At 35.7% G+C, this 24,324-nt stretch overlaps 4 protein-coding genes across 5 annotated transcripts; 3 read left to right on the top strand and 1 right to left on the bottom strand.

Annotated features, from left to right (window-relative positions):
• The first annotated feature begins 262 nt into the window (after nucleotides 1–262).
• On the top strand, nucleotides 263–1,986 carry LOC120166591 (threonine synthase 1, chloroplastic-like). The gene has a single exon (XM_039175824.1). It carries the CDS (start codon nucleotides 300–302, stop codon nucleotides 1,902–1,904), a length of 1,605 nt encoding a protein of 534 aa, XP_039031755.1. The 5' UTR covers nucleotides 263–299; the 3' UTR covers nucleotides 1,905–1,986.
• A 1,891-nt stretch (nucleotides 1,987–3,877) lies between these two features.
• On the bottom strand, nucleotides 3,878–5,680 carry LOC120166548 (formin-like protein 5). The gene has a single exon (XM_039175796.1). The coding sequence runs from the start codon at nucleotides 5,678–5,680 to the stop codon at nucleotides 3,878–3,880; it is 1,803 nt and encodes a 600-aa protein (XP_039031727.1).
• A 4,987-nt stretch (nucleotides 5,681–10,667) lies between these two features.
• LOC120166594 (pre-mRNA cleavage factor Im 25 kDa subunit 1-like) lies at nucleotides 10,668–12,337 on the top strand. The gene is made up of 7 exons (XM_039175826.1): nucleotides 10,668–10,849; nucleotides 10,940–10,985; nucleotides 11,383–11,476; nucleotides 11,548–11,621; nucleotides 11,702–11,794; nucleotides 11,872–11,982; nucleotides 12,068–12,337. The coding sequence occupies exons 1-7, from the start codon at nucleotides 10,683–10,685 to the stop codon at nucleotides 12,137–12,139; spliced, it is 657 nt and encodes a 218-aa protein (XP_039031757.1). The 5' UTR covers nucleotides 10,668–10,682; the 3' UTR covers nucleotides 12,140–12,337.
• A 7,363-nt stretch (nucleotides 12,338–19,700) lies between these two features.
• On the top strand, nucleotides 19,701–22,758 carry LOC120166401 (mitogen-activated protein kinase kinase 2-like). 2 transcript variants are annotated; one of them, XM_039175653.1, is made up of 9 exons: nucleotides 19,701–19,935; nucleotides 20,039–20,123; nucleotides 20,290–20,436; nucleotides 21,013–21,237; nucleotides 21,316–21,498; nucleotides 21,607–21,830; nucleotides 22,047–22,092; nucleotides 22,202–22,299; nucleotides 22,542–22,758. In XM_039175653.1, coding segments are annotated over exons 1-9 (1,092 nt in total). In that variant the 5' UTR covers nucleotides 19,701–19,852; the 3' UTR covers nucleotides 22,543–22,758. The 2 variants fall into 2 exon arrangements, with proteins under 2 accessions (XP_039031584.1, XP_039031583.1); XM_039175652.1 differs by lacking the exon at nucleotides 22,542–22,758 and having other exon boundaries at nucleotides 19,702–19,935; nucleotides 22,202–22,373.
• The last annotated feature ends 1,566 nt before the right edge of the window (nucleotides 22,759–24,324 follow it).

Genomic DNA, 24,324 nt, shown 5'->3' with positions numbered 1-24,324 from the left:
CTTTTGTAACCAATGGCCAAAGAAAATAACTGCCACAGAGAAAGAGTAACTGATGCATGAAAATAATCTCTAATTTATATGATTTGAATTTAAATATTATTTTTATCCAAATAATTTTAAGAAAAAGATAAAATCAGAAATAGATTAAGATTAACAAGCGAAAAATCGAACGGATAGAAAGGTCTTTCGAGACTATGGCATCGGCCTTGAGGGCCCAGCAAAACAACCCATCTCCATTTTGCGCTCCTTATTTCCCATCACTTGTATCACGTCACAGCCCGCCGCCTCCATTCTCAAACATGGCTTACTCTTGTTCGTTGTTCCACTCTTCTCTCGCCTCCAAATCCAACTTTCCGTCGCTGCACCATCAGAACCACCGCGGATTCAATCGCCCCGCCCCTACTGTTATCTCATGTTTCTCCTCTTCCACATTCGATTCCTCCTCCGCCACTAGTTCCTCAAGCAACAACTCCCCTTCACCCCAAAAGGACCGACGCCACGCCGATGAGAACATCCGCGACGAGGCTCGTCGCCACCGATCCACCGCTAAGAACACCCTCTCCGCGAAATATGTTCCGTTCAACGCTGGACCCGACTCCACTGAGTCATACTCTCTCGACGAGATCGTTTACAGGAGCTGTTCCGGTGGACTGCTCGACGTTCAACACGATATGGAGGCTTTGAGGAAGTTCGATGGCGCGTATTGGAGGGATTTATTCGATTCGCGCGTAGGGAAAACCACGTGGCCGTACAGGTCTGGAGTTTGGTCCAAAAAGGAGTGGCTTTTACCCGAGATTGACCCGGATGACATCGTTTCGGCTTTCGAAGGGAACTCCAATTTGTTTTGGGCGGAACGGTTCGGGAAACAGTTTCTAGGAATGGACGATTTGTGGGTTAAACACTGTGGAATCAGCCACACCGGCAGTTTCAAGGATCTGGGAATGACCGTTTTGGTCAGTCAAGTTAATCGACTGCGAAAACTGAAACGACCAGTCGTCGGAGTCGGCTGTGCTTCTACGGGTGACACATCAGCTGCCTTATCCGCTTATTGCGCTGCTGCTGGTATTCCTTCCATTGTCTTTCTACCCGCGAATAAAATCTCCATTGCCCAACTAGTTCAACCCATTGCGAATGGCGCGTTCGTTTTGAGTATCGACACTGATTTTGATGGTTGCATGAAGTTAATCCGGGAAGTTACCTCCGAGCTACCAATTTACCTTGCCAATTCACTCAACAGTTTAAGACTCGAAGGGCAGAAAACGGCTGCAATTGAGATTTTACAGCAGTTTAATTGGCAAGTTCCCGATTGGGTCATTGTTCCTGGTGGCAATTTGGGTAATATTTATGCTTTTTACAAAGGGTTCAAAATGTGTCAAGAACTAGGGCTTGTTGATAGGATACCTAGATTGGTTTGTGCCCAAGCAGCCAATGCCAATCCACTTTATATGTATTATAAATCAGGGTGGAGTGAGTTTAAGGCAGTCAAGGCAAATACTACTTTTGCCTCGGCTATTCAAATTGGTGATCCTGTTTCTATTGATAGAGCCGTGTATGCTCTGAAAAATTCAAATGGGATTGTTGAGGAAGCGACTGAGGATGAGTTAATGGATGCAATGGCGCAGGCTGATTCTACAGGGATGTTTATTTGCCCTCATACTGGAGTGGCATTGACTGCTTTAATGAAGCTTAGGAATAGTGGGATTATTGGAGCCGGGGTCAGGACTGTTGTGGTTAGTACAGCTCATGGATTGAAGTTTACACAGTCTAAGGTCGATTATCACTCGAAGGAGATTCCAGATATGGCTTGCCGGTTTGCTAATCCGCCCATGCAAGTGAAGGCAGATTTTGGTTCTGTTATGGATGTGCTGATGAAGTATTTGGGAGATAAAGCTCCAAAGCTCTAGGTGCTACATTTTGTAAGTTTAGGAGTTTGTACTCTCTGAGATTTATTCTTGGATTTCTTCTTGTCTCAAGAAGTTTCGATCTAGATTGTGGTAGCACCTAGTTTACAAATCATCTGTCAGCCACATTAGTAATCTAAACTTCTTTGAATCAGAAGCATAATGCTTTTTTTCCTACGTAGATCAGGATTGTGTTACAGACTTATAATTGCTTTATTTAATTGTTCAATAAAAGGTTTCTATATGTGGCTTTCGGCAATCAGATCTTCGAGCTAGATAGATGATTGTGCCTCCAGAATATACCTATGAAGATACCATCACTCTGCATTCTTGCCATGAAGTATGTATGTAAGTGGAGTTATGGATTTCAATTATTTCTTCTATATTTTTATTGTACATGGAAAGTTCTCAATAAATTTGATTATCAAGTTTGGAACTGCTTGCGCTTTTGTGGTCTTGGTCATGCAGTTGCTTGTGCTTTAATGTTCTTTTCCCAACACGTAGAATGGTTTTCATATTGCATGTTAAAGATTTCTATCTTCTCGAACTGCGAAGAGGCATATCAATGGGAAGATACTTGGATGTAAATATCAATGGAAGTTATTTCAATTTAGATCTCAGATGCTTCTTTATTGACCATTGTAGCTTGGTTGCATATTCGAGGTACAATGAGCTTTTGCCATTTGAACCGAGAACGACCCAGGTCGAAATGCCACTGCCGGAGTTGGTCTATGTGATTCTGTTGCTGCCATATTAAAATCACATAACCTTACATTCGTGTCACTTGAGCTTTTGCCAGTAGCCTTTACATGAAAGCTAGCACCCACGCTCGACACCCACCTAGAATGACCTGAAATGGCCCAGATTACAGCTTTCCCCTCAGCGTCACAAAAATATTGGTGGTCCAGATTCCATGGACTGATGTATCGACATGATCAATTCATTCTTGATTTATTCATTGAATAAGAAGTCACGATTCATGAAAAAAGCATATAGATTAGAAAAATAAAGATACAGAAGAAAAGTAGGTTGGGTGAGACCTTCCATCAATTTCAAAGTGTCAATCATGGTATGGCCCGTGACACGCCTCTTGCTGCTGAATTCAACAAATTTGTCACTTTTCTATGTATGGTTGTAATATCCAAATAGGGCATTACTCTTTTAAGCGATGTAATTTTATTACTAGAATTCTAGTCCTCATGGGAGCAATGAAACAAAATCAATAGATATTTGTATCAGAAACAATTTGTTAATTAATTAATTAATACGAAGTGCATTACAAGAAACAACAAGTTGAAAGCATTGTGCTAAAGTTTTCGTTTGATTTGAAGCAATGGCACCCAAAAAAGGAACATTTGTTGTATATAATTAAAGGAGAGCTTTAACAGGTTGCTGCAGCAGGTAGTGATCTTCTGTCTATCGACACTTTTAATTCAAGTCCCTCAAAAAATGTACCCAACTATTTCAGCCATTTATGCGTAGCCTAAGGCCTTAGCCCAGCTTCATCTTGAATTCGGGTGACCAATAAATTCTGTGAATTTAATTCAGTAGTTTCTCCTTTGTCTTCAAGCCAATAAATTGGGAGCACATAATTAAGATGTACTAATAAAAAGAAATATGAACAAAAAACATACAATCAGCAACTCCATTAATCTCAATACAGATCAACTGGCCCAAAAAAACAGTCAGGGTGGCATCCAGGATAATACTCTTGAAATGATCAGAAACTGCAACAAACTCAAACTTGAGGATAGGATCTTCATGACAGTGAACTAAAATTAACTCCCATGAAGATGTCTTTCCATTCCTAGTCATGTATCTACTAAAATTAATACACTCGTGATTGAAATGATTATATATATCCCTGTTGTAATGTATTGTTTAATCTTGTTTATAAGGAGAAACCAAATTCCACCAGTAAATTTTGAATTGTGAACAGAACTTGTTCTTCGAAATTGTCTTTGTTGGATCTCCGCTTATATCCTTTGCTTCTCTTTGATGGAGTTTATCTTCTCCAATTCCCATCCGTCCCGGAGTCTGGCGATGAAGGTCTCGGCTTTAGCGTTAACATCGGGACTGGGACAACACACTGGGACGCCTGCAACTCCAACCCCATCGTCACTCTCCATCATGCTGGCTGTTTCCGTTTCATCTTTGCTTGAAGGAACATCAATTTCTTCCAAGTCGGGAGAGCTACACCGTGAGCTAGGACTGCTTCGTATCTTAACAAAATCCCCACCAATCACCAACTTAAAATCTGGCATCTTAAATGGTGGTGGAGGTGGGGGCATCGGAATTAACGGCGACTGTCCGCCGCTGTTCACGTTCTCATCATAGTAACTAATAGTATTTGCTTTTGTAGGCATTTGTGGTTTGCCGTTGTTAGCCGTAGTTCGGGTCGTTGAAGGTTCAGGTGGCGGGATCTGATTGTTTTGCGTTGATAATCTTTTTGTATAGAAAGTAGCCGGTGTTGGTGCGGGCGGTGGTGTTGGTGGGATCTGAATGTTTTGCTTAGATGATCGTTTTGAAAACGAAAACGCTGCTGTTGGCGATGGAGGCGGGGGCGTAGGAACAGAATGGATTTTTTTGCTTTTGCTGCCCTTTCTGAAAAGATTGTATTTTTGAAAGAAAGTGGGAGGTGGTGGCGGAGGCGGTGGAGGCGGTGCCGGTGATGTTGGTTGTATGCTGGTAGAATAACAAGGCGGTGGCTCAGTCGGAGAATGCAAAGGATAATCTTGCTGATGATCATGGTCTTGTGACTTGTGTTTCCTCTTTCTCTTCCGTAATGAAGCGAAAACCATATTTATTTCTTTGGTTGCAGTACTTTTTCTACGTTCCAATTTCCCATACTTCTGCTCTGATCTATTTCCCACTTGAACTAGCGGCGGTGGTGGTCGTCGAGGGGGTTGAGGCGAAGGCGGTGGTGGTGTTACTGATGGAGATTTAATCTCATTGAAATCAACACGATCATTCTGATCCATCACCTTATGATCTTTCTGCCCAACTGCCTGATAACTTCGCTTCGGTTTATGACGGGAAACCGGAGGTGTAAGCGGCGGTGGAGGCGGCGTTGAAGGTGGTGGAGACTTCGACGGAGACGATGAAGGAGAAGAACGAAGCACAAAGGTATCAACAGGAATAACCTTGGCTTCTGATTCTTCAAATCCGCTCCTCCAACTCCTACGAAGCTCGTGAACTTGATCATCAGAACTCGTTGAAGATCGATATTTGTTTATTTCAAAATCATCAAAGAACCGAAACCGATCTTCATTATTCTCCCACAAAGAATCCAGTCGCAGATCTGGGTACGAGCTACTGCTTCTCTTTAACCTCCTAACACAGGTTGCCGGAAACGGCCTCATGTTGATCGGAGCACCACCATCGTATGTCTTCCTTTCCTGATGCTCAAACCATTGTTGAGAAACATGAACATGACGGCCGCTTGCCTTTCTATCATCACTAATATTATAATTTCTAATTCCGTTGCCGTTGTTGGACTCGTAGTCGTCGTTTCTTCGAGCCAAGACGCCGCAAATAATAGCAGACAAGACCAGAAAAACGTTGAGGGAGTCCCAGCTTTTTCTGATACCGAGGGGTCTAAGAATCTGAGCGGCGACGGAGAGAAAAGGAGGGACTACCAAGAACAAGAGAAGCAATGCGAGAATGGGTAAGAGAATGATGAGGACCGGGAGGCTGAAAATAAGAGACGGCGGCCGTCGGCGAGAAACGAAAGTAGGCAGTTGTGGCCACAACGGCGGAGGGTCACGGGTTACTTCCATTAAAAATGGGCCGCCTTTGCGAGATTTTCTTTGTATTTTCTGTTCTCTTGAGTTTCTGAGGTGAGGGGCTTTATAAACTGTGTTGGAAGACGGGAGAGAGATTTAGCTGATTAATTGCAATTATCTACGTATTTAATAATTTTAAAAATTGTCGGAAATAATTGTTACTACAAATTAATTTATTTCAAGTATTTTTAGTAATATGTCGGGAATTATTAAAATGTGTCATTTTTTTCTTATTTTCTGGCTGTATAATAAGAAAGGCATATATCAAAATTATTAGCGCTGTTCAATCCATATTATTAATAGAATTTTACAAAATATATTTATATCTAAACAATTGCAGGGCTAAACTCACGATATAATGCTTTCAAAATAAATGATTCACGAGATAATGCACTCCTCATATTATTTGCTGAAATAGGGTGAAATCCACAGTGGCCGTAGGTCGCCATGCCTTCCGGGCGACCTACTACGTCGCCATGGGCTTCCCTGGACGTCTGCATGTGCCATGCACGTCCCCAACACCCCAACACAGGTCGCCATGCACTCCCAACGACCTATGACCATTACTGAATTCACCCCATTTGTAAGAACTCCGAACTCTCTGTTGAAGCCAACCCGAAAAATCTTCAAGACGATATTCCAAGTAAGCCCGACTCGATTCGAGGTGGCCCGAGCCTTTCATGGTGACCACGTAGATCAAAACAACCAAGCATGCAAGCAATATGACGAGGATCAGCATGAAAACAACCAAGCTTGATCGTCGGGACTGCTTGGCAACCTACAAGGTCGCTGGGAGTGCATGACGACCTTGTAGGTCGCTGGGAGTGCATGGCGACCTATGTTGGGTGTTGGGGACGTCCATGGCACATGCAGACGTCTATTATCTCTGTGCAACTCGTCGGGAAGCCATGGCGACGTAGTAGGTCGCCCGGAAGGCACGGCGACCTACGGCCACACTGTGGATTTCACCCTATTTCAGCAAATAATATGGGGAGTGCATTATCTCGTGAATTATTTATTTTGAAAGCATTATATCGTGAGTTTAGCCCAATTGCAGAGTATTGACTTTTATACTTTTAAAATATCTCAGTTAGTAATAATCAAAATAAATAAAAGAAATTACTAGTATTTCATTTTACGTTGAGATAAATATTTAACAATAAATATTTTTATAATATATTAACAAATAATTAAGATTAAACATGAATACATGATAATTAAATATTAGCAAATAAGTAAATGACCATCGTTATACCATTTTCATATGCGGTTTAAATTTCGACGGATAGCCAAAATATTTTGTTGGGACATTTCCACTATTAATTATTGAAGGATTTAGTCATTTGTAACCTAAACACTTTTCAGCACACAAATACATTCATGGCTACCCGACAGAAAGACACCAAAGTGTTTCTCAAACACACGCCAACTTAATTAATTAAAATCTCAGCACATGCCGTTTTCAACCCATAACTCTATTTTCTTAATTATTAATTATGTTTTATCTCAAATATTCTTAATTATTGTTGATTTACTAAGTATTGCTTTATAATTAAAATACTGATGATAAATAAATAAATGCAAACCCAGATTACATATATCCCCTTAACGGTTTTTTTCCCAATAAGGCAAACAATTTTATTAATTAACACATAGGGCATATAGAAGTTTATTTTTGGATCTACGTGGGTGATTAGTTTTAATAAAAATATTTTTTATTTAAATTTTTAGTCCGATGTGATCAAATTTAATAAAAAATTATATCTAAAATAACAAATTTAAATAAAAATATATATAATTTAGATAAACTTATTATATCGACGTGATGAATTCTTTAAATACCAGAATAAATTATCTAGATCGTGGAATAAACTTTTATATGTACTATTGGACTAATTAATAAAACTGTTTGCCCCACGTGTTGAACAATGTGGAAAAAAGGAAAAATCCAAGGAGGTTTGGTTCGTATAGGAAAACTATTGTTAAAGATAATAATTTTTAAAAACAATTTATTTTCATGTTTGATTTATTCTCAATTTTACGTTGATAAAAATATTATTAACATTAGGAATTTCTTAGTAAGATTCTAAAAAAACTATTCTCACTCAATATTTATTTAATTATTAATTTTTGTCATTCTGAATAAAATTATTCTTAAAATGATGAGTTTTTTATATAAATAATTTTAATTAATTAATTACAATGTAAAATTATTATATATTTTTTATTTTTTATTAATGAAACATTTAAACAATATTACACATATTTAAATAATATTTTAACTAATTATTCTCAATTTATTTTCTTAATTATTGGAGCGTGGTTGCAATGATTGAAATGAGACCCTTTTACAGCAGCATTACTCGCACACAATGCCTTTGCTTTGCTTGCCACTTTAGCTAAAAAGGAGGAAAATTGATGTCTAGCTATTTAATGAATATAATTACAAAAAATATTTAATATTGAATAAATTTAAAATTCAAATTATAGAACGTGTGTAATTAGAATTGTTGTCTTTAAATTACAGCTTACTTTATTAAACAAAACTTAACAAGTCCCCCCATTTCCATAGCACATAGTAACCCAAGAAAGACACCCCAAATTTACACTTCCAGAACAGAACAGATTCCAATAAATTTTTGTAGAACCCATATTCCATTCCCTATCATGGTCACGAATAACTCCTCCACACGAGGAGCTGCCAGTACCCTTACGGCGACCACCATCTGCGTTCACCTTTAACCAGCCAAGAGGTGGATGCTGCCAGGAGCGAACATTATTACTACTTCTCACTACTGCACTTTGGAGCGTAAACCCCCCATAAGTGATATTTCTTTGCTAAAATGTCATTATAAATAGTTAAAATATTATTTTAAATAATAACATTTTTGTACAATAATAACATTTTCACCTCATAAAATTAACTAATATACAAATATTAAAAATATGAAGAAAAAAATTGAACTACTCAAACTTATTAATATTTTATTAAATTAAAATATTTATATATTTTTATTATTAAGTTTATAGTTTCGAGTAAAATAAGAAGAATGATCCATATGGAATAATTCATTATTTTAGGAGCGTTTGTGTTCAAAGTGATTAAAATTGTTCATCACCTAAAAATTTAAAAATAATGATATTTCAATCATTATAACCAAAAAGTTTATTACCTGGTAATGATCTTTCTCACAAATCAAACATAGAATACAATTATGGAAAAAAATTATTCTACGATCTTTTTCGTGAACCAATAAATACTTGTAATTTGAAGGAAGGGTACAAATCTTATGATATTATATTATTACAACCCCACGATTTCCTTCCAGAAGTAGATTATTGCCAAAATTCATTAAAAAAGAGAGGATAAAACACCCTCGAAGGTCCCAGTGGCTGGTGATACAAACAGGACATGAACGGATATTAAATCACGCGCGTGGTTATTGTGTGGGATTAAGCTTATTGTTATTATTATTATCACGTAAAAAAAATTAGGGAAAAAGAAAGAAAGAAAGTAGGAATGGACGGGCAGATACCGCGAAGTGTCCTCTTAAGTCTCCTCAACAGCAAAGCATTTCAGCTAGTTACCGTCGGTAGATAATCTGTTGTTTTCTCTCTCGTTTAATTTAGTTCTTCAAAATTCATACGTATTTAATTTGTATTTTTTGGTTGTATTATTGTAATAATAGATTTATTGTTCATAATACTAATCCATTATAATAAATAAACAAGTTTTACTATAGCAAGTTATAAGCTCCCAACACGCCTTTTTTTCTATGATTTCATGGTTAAAATGAGTTAGTGGTGCAAGTTTTCGGATAAATTTTTATTTTTAATTCCAAGAAGGAAAAAAACATGGTAGGTTTGAGTATGGAGTATTTCATGTTCCCATCAAAGAGCAGTTTCTTACAGTTATTAGCGACATGTATAAATGTTTTTTGTCGCCTATTGTTCATAATTTCATAATGTAAGGGGTTGTTTGTTTACTTTAGAATGATTAAGCGCTGAATGATTCAAATATTAAATGATTCAGAGGCTCTGTATGAATTAGCTCTGAATGTGACATGCTGTTTGATAATGGTTCTGAATCATTCAGAATGTACTTATGTGCTGAATCATTCAACATTGTTTTGTTGAATCAATCAACACTGAATGGTTCCATTAAGATGCAAACAAACAGCCCCTAAAATAATTATAATTAGGAGCAGAAGAAGAACAAAAAAATAGCGTTCCATGTGAATGCATGCACACAAACAAGAGATGTAGGTAAGGTTAAAGTTCATATTGAATGTTTAAAAATCTAAGGTCTCCATCTTTTGTCAAATACTTGAGCAGTTATTATATTTGAAGAGAAAGCATTTACATTCTATCAAAGAATTGCATAATCAATAGTTCTTTTTGTCTTGCTAAGATTATTTTTTTATTAAAAAAAGATGACACAATCAACTAAGATATATGATTTGCGGTTTGTCAATAGTCTTTAAGTAGTTTGATTTTATGTGATAGCAGTTAAATTTTTATGTTATTGGTTATAGAATATAAAAATATCCTAACTATATGTTTAGTTTATGTGTGTACCAATAGTCCTAAAATTTTACTATAATTTTGGATACTTCTTATTTTTAATAAAGCTAACTATTTTTATAAAAATAAATAATTATTAAATGATTAATAATTTGATAAATTTATTATTGTATTTTAATAAAATTAATAATTATCCTAATTTAACGTTTGGTTGGGAGCGTCAATGGAGGCTAAAGCCCAGAACCCAACAGGTAAACCGAAGTATCCAAGCCCAGAGTTGTCTCTCTCCCATGGGATGCTAAACTGTTGTCTTTTGCTGAATAGCCGCAAATTTCCACAGACAATCGTTAGCCTTGTGTGGAACCAAGTGTCTATGGAACGCCACGTCAAATACAACTAAACAGGCGGAAACAGAAGAACATGCTCTGCTTTTAGGACACGTTAGATTTACATCGGACACCCCCATTTTCACATGGGAGTAGAAGCCGAGGCAGAATCAACCAACGGTCATAGTAGCAGCGATGATGATGGAAAAAGGGTGGATATTTACCCTCTGAGTTGCTACTATTTTGGATCCAAAGAAGTCATCGTGTTCAAGGATGAAACTCTGTACGATCGTATTAATAGGATGAAATCCAAGTATATCACCGGATCTCTCTCTTTGTAATGGGTTCTTTTTCATATGCTTATGGGGTTAGGTTTAACACTTTTAACCTTCTTTCTCCCTAGTTATGGGGCTTATGGATTGAGGACTTGTGTAGAAGCTGTTATTCTGGTCGGTTCTGTTTTCTGTTACCTTGTTCTTTTTTCATTGGTTTAATTGGATTCAGCTTGCTCCGTTCTTCTATTTTTTGTTTATAGTTTTGAAGTTTTAATTAACTAAAAACGATGTTGCAGATTCTTTTGTTGTGAAGGAATGACTTTGTTTTACGTATAGCAAGGAATGACTGATGATTGACTAGATTTAGAAGATCTTACCCAAGACTTTGGTCTAAACCCAGGGAATTTGGTTTGTTCAAGCTTAAAATATGTACTATTTCCTAGTTTTCTTAAAAAAAACACGCACACACAACTTGAAAGTGCCTTCCGGAGCAAACTGCTAGTCAATTAGATTGATTGTGTTAATTTAGTCATTCTTTTGTACACATGTTCTAATCAATGTTGTCATTCAGGTTGAGTTGTTCAAGCACCCTCATCTGCTGCTGCTGCAAGTTAGAAATTCCTTCTTTAAGCTTCCTGGTGGACGTTTGAGGCCAGGTGAATCAGGTAAGTTGCTAGTTCTATGGAATTGTCTTATAAACTCGAGTCACTGAACTAAGATTGAGCTGAATTTCCAGATATCGATGGACTGAAACGTAAGCTTTCCAGAAAGCTTTCTGCTACGGAAGATGGCTATGAAACTGAATGGGAGGTAAAACAATTTTTCTCTCCGTATATTTGCGCGTATTGTTGCAAAATGGTGTGAATAATCTCACTTTCTTAAACATATTGGTAGGAGAATCTATTGGCATGTGGCGGCGGCATGATTTCGAAACGTTAATGTATCCTTACTTGCCTCGGCCTCCCAATGCAAAAAAGCCCAAGGTTTGTTTGTACAGTAATCTTGATCCTTCAGCAATGTCATACCTTTCTCGGTTCTCATGTCGATCTAAAATTTATAGGAGTGCACCAAACTCTTCCTTGTGAGGTTACCCGAAAGTCGAAAATTTATCACACCCAAAAACATGAAATTGCTCGCAGTTCCACTGCGCCAAGTTCATGAAAGTCACAAGGTACAAGTTAACACTAAGTTATAACAGTGTGCTGTCCTTGTGTATATGCTTCATACTTTAATTATTATGTGTGTGCTTTCTGTAGACGTACGGACCGATAATATCGGGAGTGCCACAGTTGCTATCCAAATTCTCCATCAACATTGTTGACATTTAGAACATGCTTATTTACCATAATCCTTGGGTTTCAGGTTAAATTATAAGAACAGTGTGAAGACCTGTGTGCAGCTGGAATAAGTTTTCGAGTACGTAATTCTTCATGAAATTGTCAAACACACTTGTATATAGTATACCATACAATAGTTTTCTTATGGGACGTGATACACTGACATTGAGCTCAACAACATTAAATTTATCCGCATGACCATGTGGGCAAAAAAAAAACATGTGATTCACCCATGTCGACAAGAAGGCAAGTCCGAAGATCCCTTAGCCAAAATTAGGTCCCCCCTACGATCATAAATTGCAGTCCAAAATGGTCCCCAGTATCATTAATGGCCTATTACCATGTAGGTTTCCATTGTACAATCTAAACATCCATGTTTAGCATTAAATTGCAATAACTTCATCCTGTTTCGTCTCAGCTACAACCTCTTTGAAGTTAGTGCAGGTTCTATACAAGACTCACATTATCGCGTGATGCCTTGCCTTGCCTAGCAAATTTTCTCTATCCGACATCACAAATAGTACTAATTCGTAGATAATTTATGGGCAACCAGAAACCGTAGCTATTAAATTTGCTCATAAATAAATATGGCCGCTTTTGCCAGTGACAAAAACAAAACCTTTAGCCGATATTCATCGCATCCAAATTAGAGCCCCTTTTGTTTAATTTCGTTTTCCATGGTCAAATAACCGGCCAGCTGAAAAGGGAGAACAACTTGTCAGTACTTTCATTGTCATGTTGAAAATTAAACTTATAAGATTAAAAAATAATGTGACCGAAAATTTAATAAGATAATTAATAAATTTGGTAAAGTGTTATTGGATTTGTTGACAGACTCATAATGTTGTAGGTGAAAAATATAAAGAACTATTAAAAAATTTGGTAATTAGTAAACTTTTGTTATCGGTAGGTATCGATATATATATAAATATTCATACTTCATTGTAAAAAATATTAATTTAGGGTTACCTTTTGAATGCGTTTTAAAATATTAATTTAGTAATTATAAGCGTCTAATGATTTATTTTTATGTTATGATATATATTATTATTAAATTAAAAATAATAAACATAGATATTACATATTTATTATTATCTTTAGTTAAAATTGTTGAATTTAAATTATAAATAATAGAGATAATAAGGTCTAAATAATCAAATATTTTTTGTGTAAATGAAATTATTAAATTAATATTATTTAATGATTTTTTTTAATTTTTTAGCATTAGTTTATATTTTAATTCGTATACTATTTATTTAATTAGGCGTAGTTCAGCTATTATTTTTGCAGATATAAGACTCAATCTTTCAAACTTTCAAACTCTCATTTTGAGGTGTATTTAAGCTATTGTTTATTATGATGGAGAAATTCGAGAATATGAAACCGACATTGTCTTCGTATCAAATCATTCTGTCATAATATATTTCAAGAGAAACATCACTCTTGAGGAGTTGATCAGTAAAATTTCAAGGAAGGTTCATGTAGGAAGTACTAGAAGATTGTCCTCACTTCAGTACAGATTTTTAACCGCAATATTTTCGTTAACTTATACAACGCTCGAACTCTCCAACGATGACGAAGTTGTTATTATGGTTGATTCTCAAAATCAAAATTCAGACTCTGATACACAAATGTATGCCACATTTGTTGAAGTGACTATTGTTCGTAGTATGTCATTATGCCTCACTATGGGCTGAGTCAACAAGATGATCAAGTTGGCAGCCCAACTCAAGTAATATGTAATGATTTTAACTCGTTGGGAAATCCACATCTTGGTACCATCCCATCAAGTTCAATGGGGAGACATTCATCAGCAACTTGTTACGATCTCTATCGATGTGGCTCTACGAACAATCCGTATGACAACATCGTTTTCAATTCAAGGATAAGACATTCATCTGCCAATTTTTTTACTTGAATATAAGGATGCCCTCGACACAACAATCTGTTCAATACCCATTTGACATGAAGCCTTCAAGTTCCAGGGGATACATTTAACTGCGAGTTTCTTCATCCTCAATGTCGATATGACTGCGGCACAACACTCAGTTCAAAACCTGTATGACACGATGCCTTCAAGTTCAAGTGGAAGACATTTAACTATCAGCTTGTTTGACCTAAATATCGGCATCATAGATGAACCCTTATCTCTACCAGAATTGGCTTTCGATTGTACCATATCCGTCCTTATTAAGGGAGGCAGGTCATCCAGAATCTACTCGAATTCATTGTGATATGGATATTCGAGAAATACCCAGAGAAAAAAAATGACGTGGGCATTATAGAAACCTAGGCCACAATAGGAAAAAATGTTCATCTCTTTTATCATCACGTAACTATTTATGTTGTGACGATGAAATTGTTGTTTCTGAAATCTTAGTTTGTGTTATTTTATTTTCGTTTACTTTCAATTAATGACATTTAAGCATTACTAAGTAATGGGCTACTCAAGTGAAAATTAAGTAAAAATATTACAAACTGAATAATAAAAACAATTAAATACAAAGATACAATTCAAACAATTCAATGATAATAATATTAACAAACAAAATAAATAAAAAGTTTATAATTAAATAAAAACATTACATTTGCTGATAAATAAAGAAAATTAAATAAAAACATTACAAACTGTCTATCGATGTTTGTGTCTTAAATGTATTTCACAAGGCGGTGGTTGTCTAATTCGATGAATGTTTTTTGTATAAGTTGTTCTCCCTCCTCACTCTCATCGTCATCAACATCAACAGTAGCAACTACATTTTACTGATGAGGGACGGATGACAATGTAGCACCTCCATAGAATAAGGACCTTAGAAGTGTATGACTAATCATCCCATCGCTCATAGAAAACTGTGAAAATATCAACATCGATGACTAGAAAACTTGGTCGGATGTGCCTGAGTCTGTGGTGAAACATCACCCGCCAAATAAGCAGCATATGAAGCCCACGCTGGATCTACAAGCATGGAGCTATAATATCCTCCCGGAGGTGTCATAAAACCCTATGGCTGTGGCATTTGATTCGACTGTGGTGGCATATGAAATGGCTACGATGGTATATGACCCGGCTACGGTGGCATCTGAAACATCTGTGGTACCATCTGAAATGGTTGCATCCCCATTTGAAATAACTACGAAATATAAACTGATGTAGACGAAGACTGTTGTGATGGTTTCGGTCCTACGGTTAAGGATGAATTGGAAGCGCCTACTTTCGTCCATGAGTCGGGGGATGGTGATGTTGTGACGGTAGACGTTTTTCTCAACGTCGATAAATGTTCTCGCCTCGTACTTCCTCAGAAAGTAGTAATGGTTTCTCATTCATGTTGAACCATTGATAATAGTCATCCGTAATCGAATAATGATCCACATAAATCAACTCCCTACGGGGAATATGTATACGCTGATCCTCTTAGATCATTACCCATTTCTTATGCTTCATTAACCAGTTGACTTCTTTTTTGCCCAACCTATCGATGTTATACAAATTGTCGAGATTCCTAGGTGCTTCATGAATAAATTGTACAAAACTAAATTGGCGGAGCACGCGATCAGTGGGATGACACTCGAAAATATCATAACATATCAGAGAGACCACCTATCCATATATTTAATGGGCCAATTAAGTGAGGTGTGATGCAATGTCTCATTTCTTCAGTAGCATAAAGAGCTCCATTGAAACTAAAATAACTATATATAATTATTATCAAAATAATATTTTAATTATATAATGATAATTAAATATAAGTAATTTAAATACATACTCGAGTATCAACCTTTTGATCAATGAGTAGTTGAATTTTTTCCCATTTTTTTGGTATATCATGATGATCTTTCATTATACATGACCACATATTCAGTGTAAAAAAATTTTGTTATATACTCAAAAAAATTATTTATATACAAACTCAGTATTGAAATTATCTTAACAATAACGAGAAGACTAACGGGTTTTTCACAACAAGACATAAAAAGGGCATATGATACCACGTCCATGACTGTAGAAGAAGAAAACATCTGCCGATAGTAATTTTTTCGATAATCAGTTGCTCGACACATTTCTCTATACAGAGATGCTAAAATGTGTAGCCCCAACTAAATGAGCCAACAACTCGAAAATATGAGAGGTGATACAACCACATACAATGAATTTGGTTGCAAGATTTATCAGGCATCAAGATCTCTCCTATGAGTCGTAATATGCAAGCTCAAGCAAATATTTTAGCATGTTCCTTGGAACAGTCATCGCTTAACTATCAAAAATTTATAACTAACCATGATAACGATATTCGACCACCATTGAAATTAGGCGGTATACCTCCAAGATACTCATCGCACAAGGAATGTCAATCATAATCCACCACACCAAAAATGACATCCCTATCTACCAAAAACCCCAAATGTAAGAAAACATCCTCAAACGTAATAGTGTACTCCCCACGCGGTAAATGAAATATGTGTGTCTCTGGTCTCCACCTCTCAACCAGTGCAGAAATAAGGTTTGATTCAAGGTTACAATGCTCTTCATATCTAGCTATGTAACTAAATCTAGCCTCGACTAAATACATTCATACAGGATTCAGTATCTCTAACTTAGCGTTACGAATAAATGGATCTAATATACAATCATTCCCTTAATTAAATAAATAATATACAAATTAAAATATAAACTAAAACTAAAAAAAATAAAATAAAACATTCACAATAACTAACATAACACAATTTAAATTGCTATCGTATCAACAAAATAACTCGAGCTATGATTCATATCTAAACGCAGCAATACACCTTTCATTTTATAACTACAAAACATTAAAAGATTATTACATTAAAAATTATTTAATGATTATTATATAATAAAAAATTACTTTCTAAACACAATAACAAAATCCACTTGAAGTGTAACATCCCGATTCTCGGGTTAGTAGTTCGAGTCAACCCGGGACCCAAAGTTGAGCTCAAAAGACTTTATAAATTAGTTTGATAAAGTTTAGTGTTAGTGGCCTTTAATTGAAGCCCAAAGGAGTTATGGTTAAGTGATAAGAGTTTTATGATTTAAAAGTTGGGGGACTAATAATATAGTTTGCCCATAGCTGAAACTAAAAGCTGAAAGCCCTCTTTTTTATATCTTATATGTGAACCACCTCACTATTTTTCTCACCAAACACTAGTATCTTATTCGTTATCGTTTTCTCTTTTATTATTTCTTTCTTAAGTGTAAAGTTTTAAGGATTCAAACTTAGTTGTTGTAGCCAAGGTAAGAAAGTTTCTCTTCATCCTTCAAGCTTTGTTTTAAGCTCTATTTTGTAAGTTTTAGAATTAGTTTTCAAAATGGGTTTTCTTGAAGGTAGGGTGAATCATAGTTGATTCAAGAGGTGTTTTAGTAGCCAAGGCCGTAAGGTAACACACTTATAACTTTCTCATACTAAGTGTAGATCATGAAAAGTTAAGATGTGTTAGAAATTTAAGTTTAAAGCATGTTTAAAAATTTTCATGGTAGATTGTTCATTTAATGTTATAAGCATGATATAAAGCTTTATTTATGCTTTTTGTATTCACATAAAACTTTAAGCATGTTTGAGGACCTCACTAAGGTGTTTGGGATTAATAAATAGAGTTTTTAGTACTTGTTTTATGACTTTTACAGGTAGAGTATCGATACTATAGGGATAATATTGATACTTGTTCTTCGTTTTGGGCAGATTTATGAGTTTCTGGGAAAGAGTATCGATACTCTTTCAAGAGTATCAAAACTTTGAGTGATAGTTTTGAAACACTCAGAAAGTTTCGAAACTAGGCAGAACATAATGTTTTAAAGTATCAGAACTTATATAAAGTATCGAAACTGTAGCAAGAGTATCGATACTACAGGGATAGTATCGATACTTTCAGTATGTTTGAGCAGTAAATGAAGTTTTTGAGCGTTTTAGACTAGAGGTATGGTACCTAACACTTTAGTAATTCTTCAAATAAAACTACAAGTGAGAACGTTAATGTTAATTTCAATGTAGAAAGAAGTTAAAGTTAGGAGAAATAAAACTATCCTTGTCTGAATGCTCGGGAAAACGACCAGAACACATGAGTTCATTTAGAAAAGCTAGCAGAGTTAACAATATAGATTCAGTCTGGATATCCTTAGGTAGGGTCAAGGCCCTTCTAACTAGTTATGTTTGTCAAGGCCTTAACATTAGAAGAAAGTGTGGGTTAGTCAAGGGTATGGTTTCCGATGCATAAAATTTTGGGGGCCATATCCAGGGTAGATTAGAAGGGTATGCGAGCTTCGAGATGTAAAACCCTCAGCCGTACCATGATGTCTACCATAGCGTAGAGAGTGAGTATTCGAGAATACTCAGTAAGGCAGTTTCAAAGTAGACTAGCTTGGGTGCAATGTCCAACACTCAAGGAGTGTGCTAGTAAAATAGAACAAATAATAGAACAGATAGAAGTATACCTTATACCAGTAGACTTGAATGTTTAAGCCTTTCAGTGAATTACAGTTAGTATGTTTTAGCCGTTCATGTGGTGTTGAGCTTGTTAGCTCAGCCTTCGGATGTTTTAGTGGGCTAGTTAGTAGATCAAGCAGTTGGGAAACAGTAGATAGACCAAGGTCCAGACCAGTCCAGTGTAGATCAGATGTACGTCTCATCGTTTTTATTGGGCATGTATATTTGTAAACATTATTATCTAGTTGAGTTATAGATTCAGTTAAGTTGATCTGTAATATTTTTGAAGTGTAAACATTTTATTTTGGAGCTCCTTAGTGAATTTTTTTATATTATATTTCAGTTTATTTTATGGTCACTTTAAAGCATGAGAAATTAAGTTTAAAGTTAGTTAGCCACTTTGGTGGTTCTGTGTAACACCTTAAATCGGTCGACTGTGTGTCATACAGGTTTAGGGTGTTACACGAAGCTTGTTATAAGGAATGATAAAAGGAAGAATGAGAGTGTTTTTTTGTGTGGTTTGAGAGTTGTATGAGAGGGTATTTATAGGGGAGGAGTAGGTAATTAAGGGGGAACGACGGATGGTTGGGGTATTTATAGAAGGCCCGGATGATGATCCGAGCTTTTGTCGCGTGACACCAACTCGAACGAAAACCCAGGGAAGGCATGGATGGTGATCCGCGTTATACCCTCGTGGCGCCAACTCTGACGAAAACTTAGGGAAGACGCGTTTAATTATTCACGCCTTTCGTCCATGTCAACAAATAGGTGTTAGGTAGGTAAAATTTAGTCAATAAATGCCTAACAGGTAATTATTGATTCTTTAGATTTTTTTTTTAGTAAAAACGCCAACTTCCCCTTATCTTTTATTTTAATACCAAATATGTTTCCATCCACCTAGTCGATGTGAAAAGGAACTTAAAAAACATATAATTATATTTGGATAAATAATAAATTTCCTTCTAGACTCGGAAATCATATGATTTTATTATGGAATAAACTAATCTGATTATTATTGATTAAAAAATCATATGATTTATTTACTTTTAAATAATAATAAAAAAATAACATTAGAAGTCGATAATTATTAAAAGAAAAGTCAATGTGAATTAATGTCATGTCATCTTCCTCGTGGTCGTGGAGGAGACTGGTCTGCTGCTCTCTCCTCTTTCTACCTATATATATTTACACCAACCATTGAAACACTGTCAACTACCTTTTTTTTCTCTTCTTTTGATTATACTTTCGGAAAGCAAATCAAATGATGAAGGGAAAGGGGATTTTAAGCCCAAATCTGAAGCTGTCTCTTCCTCCTCCTGCTGAGACCTCCTTCGCTAAATTTCTGTAAGCGTGATTAGTTATTACGTCCACTCGTTCAAACTTTTTTTTTAACTTTCGTATAAGTTTTTCAGAGTTTTATTTTGCTGCTGTATTTTTTTAATGGAAGAACCGAGAGCGGTACATTCAAAGACGGCGATCTCCTCGTTAACAAGGATGGAGTCCGAATTGTATCTAAATCCGAATCTGAAGCTGTAAGATCTTTTATTCTTCTTTTTCCAATGAAATTGTTTCTTTAATTTTTTAAATGTTTTTCATTGTTGAGATTTTTTTTGGCGAATTTAGAAGATCTTGTTTGCTAGATTTTCATGTTTCGAAGATTTTAATTCGTCTCTCCTTTTCTTTTCCTCTGTGTTTTAGCCTCCGCCTATTAAGCCATCAGAAACTGACTCGGACGACCAGTTGAATTTAGATGATATAGACGCGATTAAAGTTATTGGCAAGGGTAATGGTGGAATTGTGCAGTTGGTCCAACACAAATGGACTGGCCAATTTTTTGCATTGAAGGTAAACTATCCAAGAGCCAAGTTTAAGAATATTTTCAGTCCTGTCATTTTTTTTTCTTGGTTAAGCAAGGGTAATCTCACCATTTTAAGTTTCGACCACATTTGGATGATTTTATAACATCTCTAGTAGGGTAATGACATTACATTGTGTGAATGCTAGAACCTTGTATTTCCTGTTAAATTCGATGAAGATGTAGAAAATATATGACTTCAGTGGTTGTTAATGGTTTATATAATTAAAATGTCTGAATTATGTGGATGAGGTTATTCATTTTCATTATTTGTGTATTCAAATGAAGCCCTGATATATGTAAACTTATTGATTCTTGATAGGTTTTATCATGATAAATGACGACCAAAAATATTTCCAAAATCATTCTTGACAAATGTATTATGATCCATTTCCTGTTAAAGAGATGCTTCTCTTGCTGGTTACACTATCAATTAGTAATAAATTGTTTTCTCTTTAGGAATCAGAGCTATCCAAATAACCATTCAACAAAAGAATTTGATTAAGTTTTGCATCTCCCCCTTGTTCTCATGATAAAGCAAATCCTGATCTGATTTCTTTTATCAGATTATTCAAATGAATATCGAAGAGTCAGCACGCAAGCAGATTGCAAAGGAGTTGAAAATAAATCAATCATCTCAGTGTCCATATGTTGTTGTTTGTTATCAGTCTTTCTATAAAAATGGTGCCATTTCAATCATCTTGGAGTATATGGATGGTGGATCCCTAGCAGATTTCCTGAGAAAGGTTAAATCCATACCTGAACCCTATCTTGCTGCGATATGTAAGCAGGTTGGTACATTTTCACTCCAAATCAATCAATTGTAAGAACCAGATGTTATCGTATTCATGTTCTTCTCATTAATGCAGGTGCTGAAGGGTTTGATGTATCTTCATCATGAAAAACACATTATCCACCGAGACTTAAAGCCATCTAACTTGTTAATAAATCATAGAGGAGAAGTCAAGATTACCGACTTCGGTGTGAGTGCAATAATGACAAGCACCTCCGGACTAGCAAACACTTTTGTTGGCACATACAACTATATGTCTGTAAGTAATTTACTGTACCAAGAGAAACTATTTTTGGTGGCTAAGGTTATTTTATTCTTATTTGTTCAACATTTATTAGTTTTTAATGTTGATTTACTTCTTTTGTAGCCTGAGAGAATTATTGGTGATAATTATGGCTATAAAAGTGACATTTGGAGCTTAGGGCTAATGTTACTTGAGTGTGCAACTGGTCAATTCCCATACTCCCCACCAAATCAGGCGGAAGGATGGACTAACTTTTATGAGCTCATGGAACAAATTGTTGAACAACCACCACCTTCTGCATCTTCAGATCAATTTTCTCCTGAATTTCGGTCATTTATATCTGCATGGTAAAGGTTATTTTTTAAATGAGATACTTAATAAACTTGCCTAAAAGATGTTATAGAATTTGCACTACAATGAGAACGAGTTTTATAATCTTTTTCCAAAAGAGATCGTTTAGTAGTTTCCTTTTGACACTGGAGAGATAGCCTCTGCAGTTGTATTTTTTTCTTTCACTTATGAGTTTACCGAAGCCTAACTCGGGGTTCTTTTATCCATAACAGTGTAAAAAAAGACCCGAATGAAAGAAAGTCGGCTCATGAGCTGCTGGTATGTAAACATATGGATTCCTCTATGGCGTCTTTCCAAGTGGTAAAAAGAATCGAATGAATATCTGTTAATAAAGTCGTTTTCCTCATGATTTTCAATGTGAATACAGGGAATGCCTTTCTTGAACATGTATGATGGCTTGGATGTGGACCTTTCGTCTTACTTCAACAATTCAGGATCACCACTTGCATCTTTAGAACTTATGTGGTATGTGTATGTTTGAGTTTGGTCACAATTTTCCTATATGTGTTGTTTTGTACCACTTCAGTGCTTTTGCCTTGGGAATTAAAGTTCATATTTTTTAGATTTTCAGGCAGCTTGTTACATATTTTGTCACATACCTGTTCAGGAAGCTTGTTTTCACTATGATGAGATACAATATATCTGGTCATTTCTTCATATCTAAAACATATAAAGCCACACCAACAGTGTCACCTTCTTTTTGGCAGAGTGCATATGGAACAAGCAACCAGTTCATGTTGCATGTGTAGTTTTTGGTTTAAGTGCAGAACTTATTTGAGCGGCTGTAGTGGAGACAAGGCCCAAAGTTGAGGCATAATGATTATCCCAAACAAAAAAAAAATTGTCTTGCCAGAGGACTTGGAGTTTGAGGTACACATTTATTGTTGTGTTGTTAATGTTTTCATAATTGAAAATGTAATTCTGTCATTTATCATCTTTCCAAAAAGGAAAAAGAAATCGTGTCATATATCAAGAACAATTTAAACTTCATGAATTAGAAATTGTAATGAAGTAAATAATTGAAGTGAATCTTTGCTTGTACGTTGGTATCAGAATAACCATCATTTTCAAATTTACGTCAATATGACCACTGAACTACTTAAATGGGTTCAATATAGCCAATAGCCGATAGTATTTGACAGAAGCAACGATGTGACAGTTAACAAATTGGTACAGTTATACATTTAATCCTCAATACTTATACATTCTCTCAATTTGATCCTAATTTTAATTCAATCCAATCAGAAGATGACAATGAATTTCTCTCATGATTAACCTCTAAAGCTGAAACTTGCTCAATTGATATGTTGCCTGATATAACTAGGTACAGATTGAGACCATGGATGGATATTCGAGATTGCCGCCAAATGTTACGGATCCATCTTCCACACTTGCATGATACTCTCTGAAAATGCAACTATCCTCGGTTTTAATTTGATTTGGCAAAATGGTTCCATCATTTACCCTGTCACCTTTTTTGTTTGTTGAAAGAGTTACCCTGCCACTTTCATGTGGAGGTGATGATGCTGTTTTTTCTCTACATGAACATACACAATGGAAACCTTTGTTTTCACCAGAAATGAACCATCAAGCTTGATTTTACCTTCCTTCTATGGGCCGATAAAAAACTTGCCTTCTTTAGATCCTAGAGGTGACATCTAGCAGGTTCGGAATTTGAATATCGAAATTTCCCCATCTCTATCCCCACATTGCGGCCTCTTCTATTAGGAGTGCAATCACTAGCATGGTACTAAATTGCGGTAGCGGCTATCGCACTGTGGTTGCGAGGGTTGCGGATGTTACTGCATTATTTTTTTTCTTAAAAATAACTATGTTTTATGTTGCGGATGTAGTTTGCAGTGTTACGGTGACCTTGAAAAAGTGTTACGATACAGAGCTAAGTGTCCCAGTCGGTCACCAAAATCATTTTTTTCCTGGTTGAAGAAGCACAATCAACTATTGTATTGAACTGGTTCATGAATAAAACCAGGAAAATTAATACAATCAATATAGCAACTTTTAACTGTGCTTGCAGTTGGCCAAGTGAAATAAAGACCCCATAAACCAAATATATGATTATGTTTACAAGGTATAATTAAACTGCAAAAAAAAACACTTTTATTAGGAATATAAATGTATGTACAAGAAGAGCCTTGCTCTCTGAATTGTAAAAGCTACAGCCAAGAGCCCAACATACAGGGTCTGCTACTGCTAATATATAAACTGCTAACACAGACTAACTTGTGGGAACGAAGGACTTCCAATGCCTGACTGGGCACTGGACTTCCAATATGTTAATCAATAAATTTTAATGAAAATGATCAATTATTTAATTATATAATTAATCATTGATTTGGTTGGTCATAGTACCTAATGACGAATTGTATGATTGATAATTATTAGGGCGGATTATGCGTTTAAAACCTAAACTATCAGTTCTACTCCGTTTTAGTACCTAAACTTTCATTTTTTTTCTTCAAAATCATACAT

The sequence above is a fragment of the Hibiscus syriacus genome, unplaced genomic scaffold (genome assembly GCF_006381635.1).
Source record: "Hibiscus syriacus cultivar Baekdansim isolate YM2019G1 unplaced genomic scaffold, ASM638163v2 tig00111640_pilon, whole genome shotgun sequence".
In the NCBI taxonomy this organism is placed as follows: domain Eukaryota; kingdom Viridiplantae; phylum Streptophyta; class Magnoliopsida; order Malvales; family Malvaceae; genus Hibiscus; species Hibiscus syriacus.
This window is presented reverse-complemented; position numbering and strand designations above follow the sequence as displayed.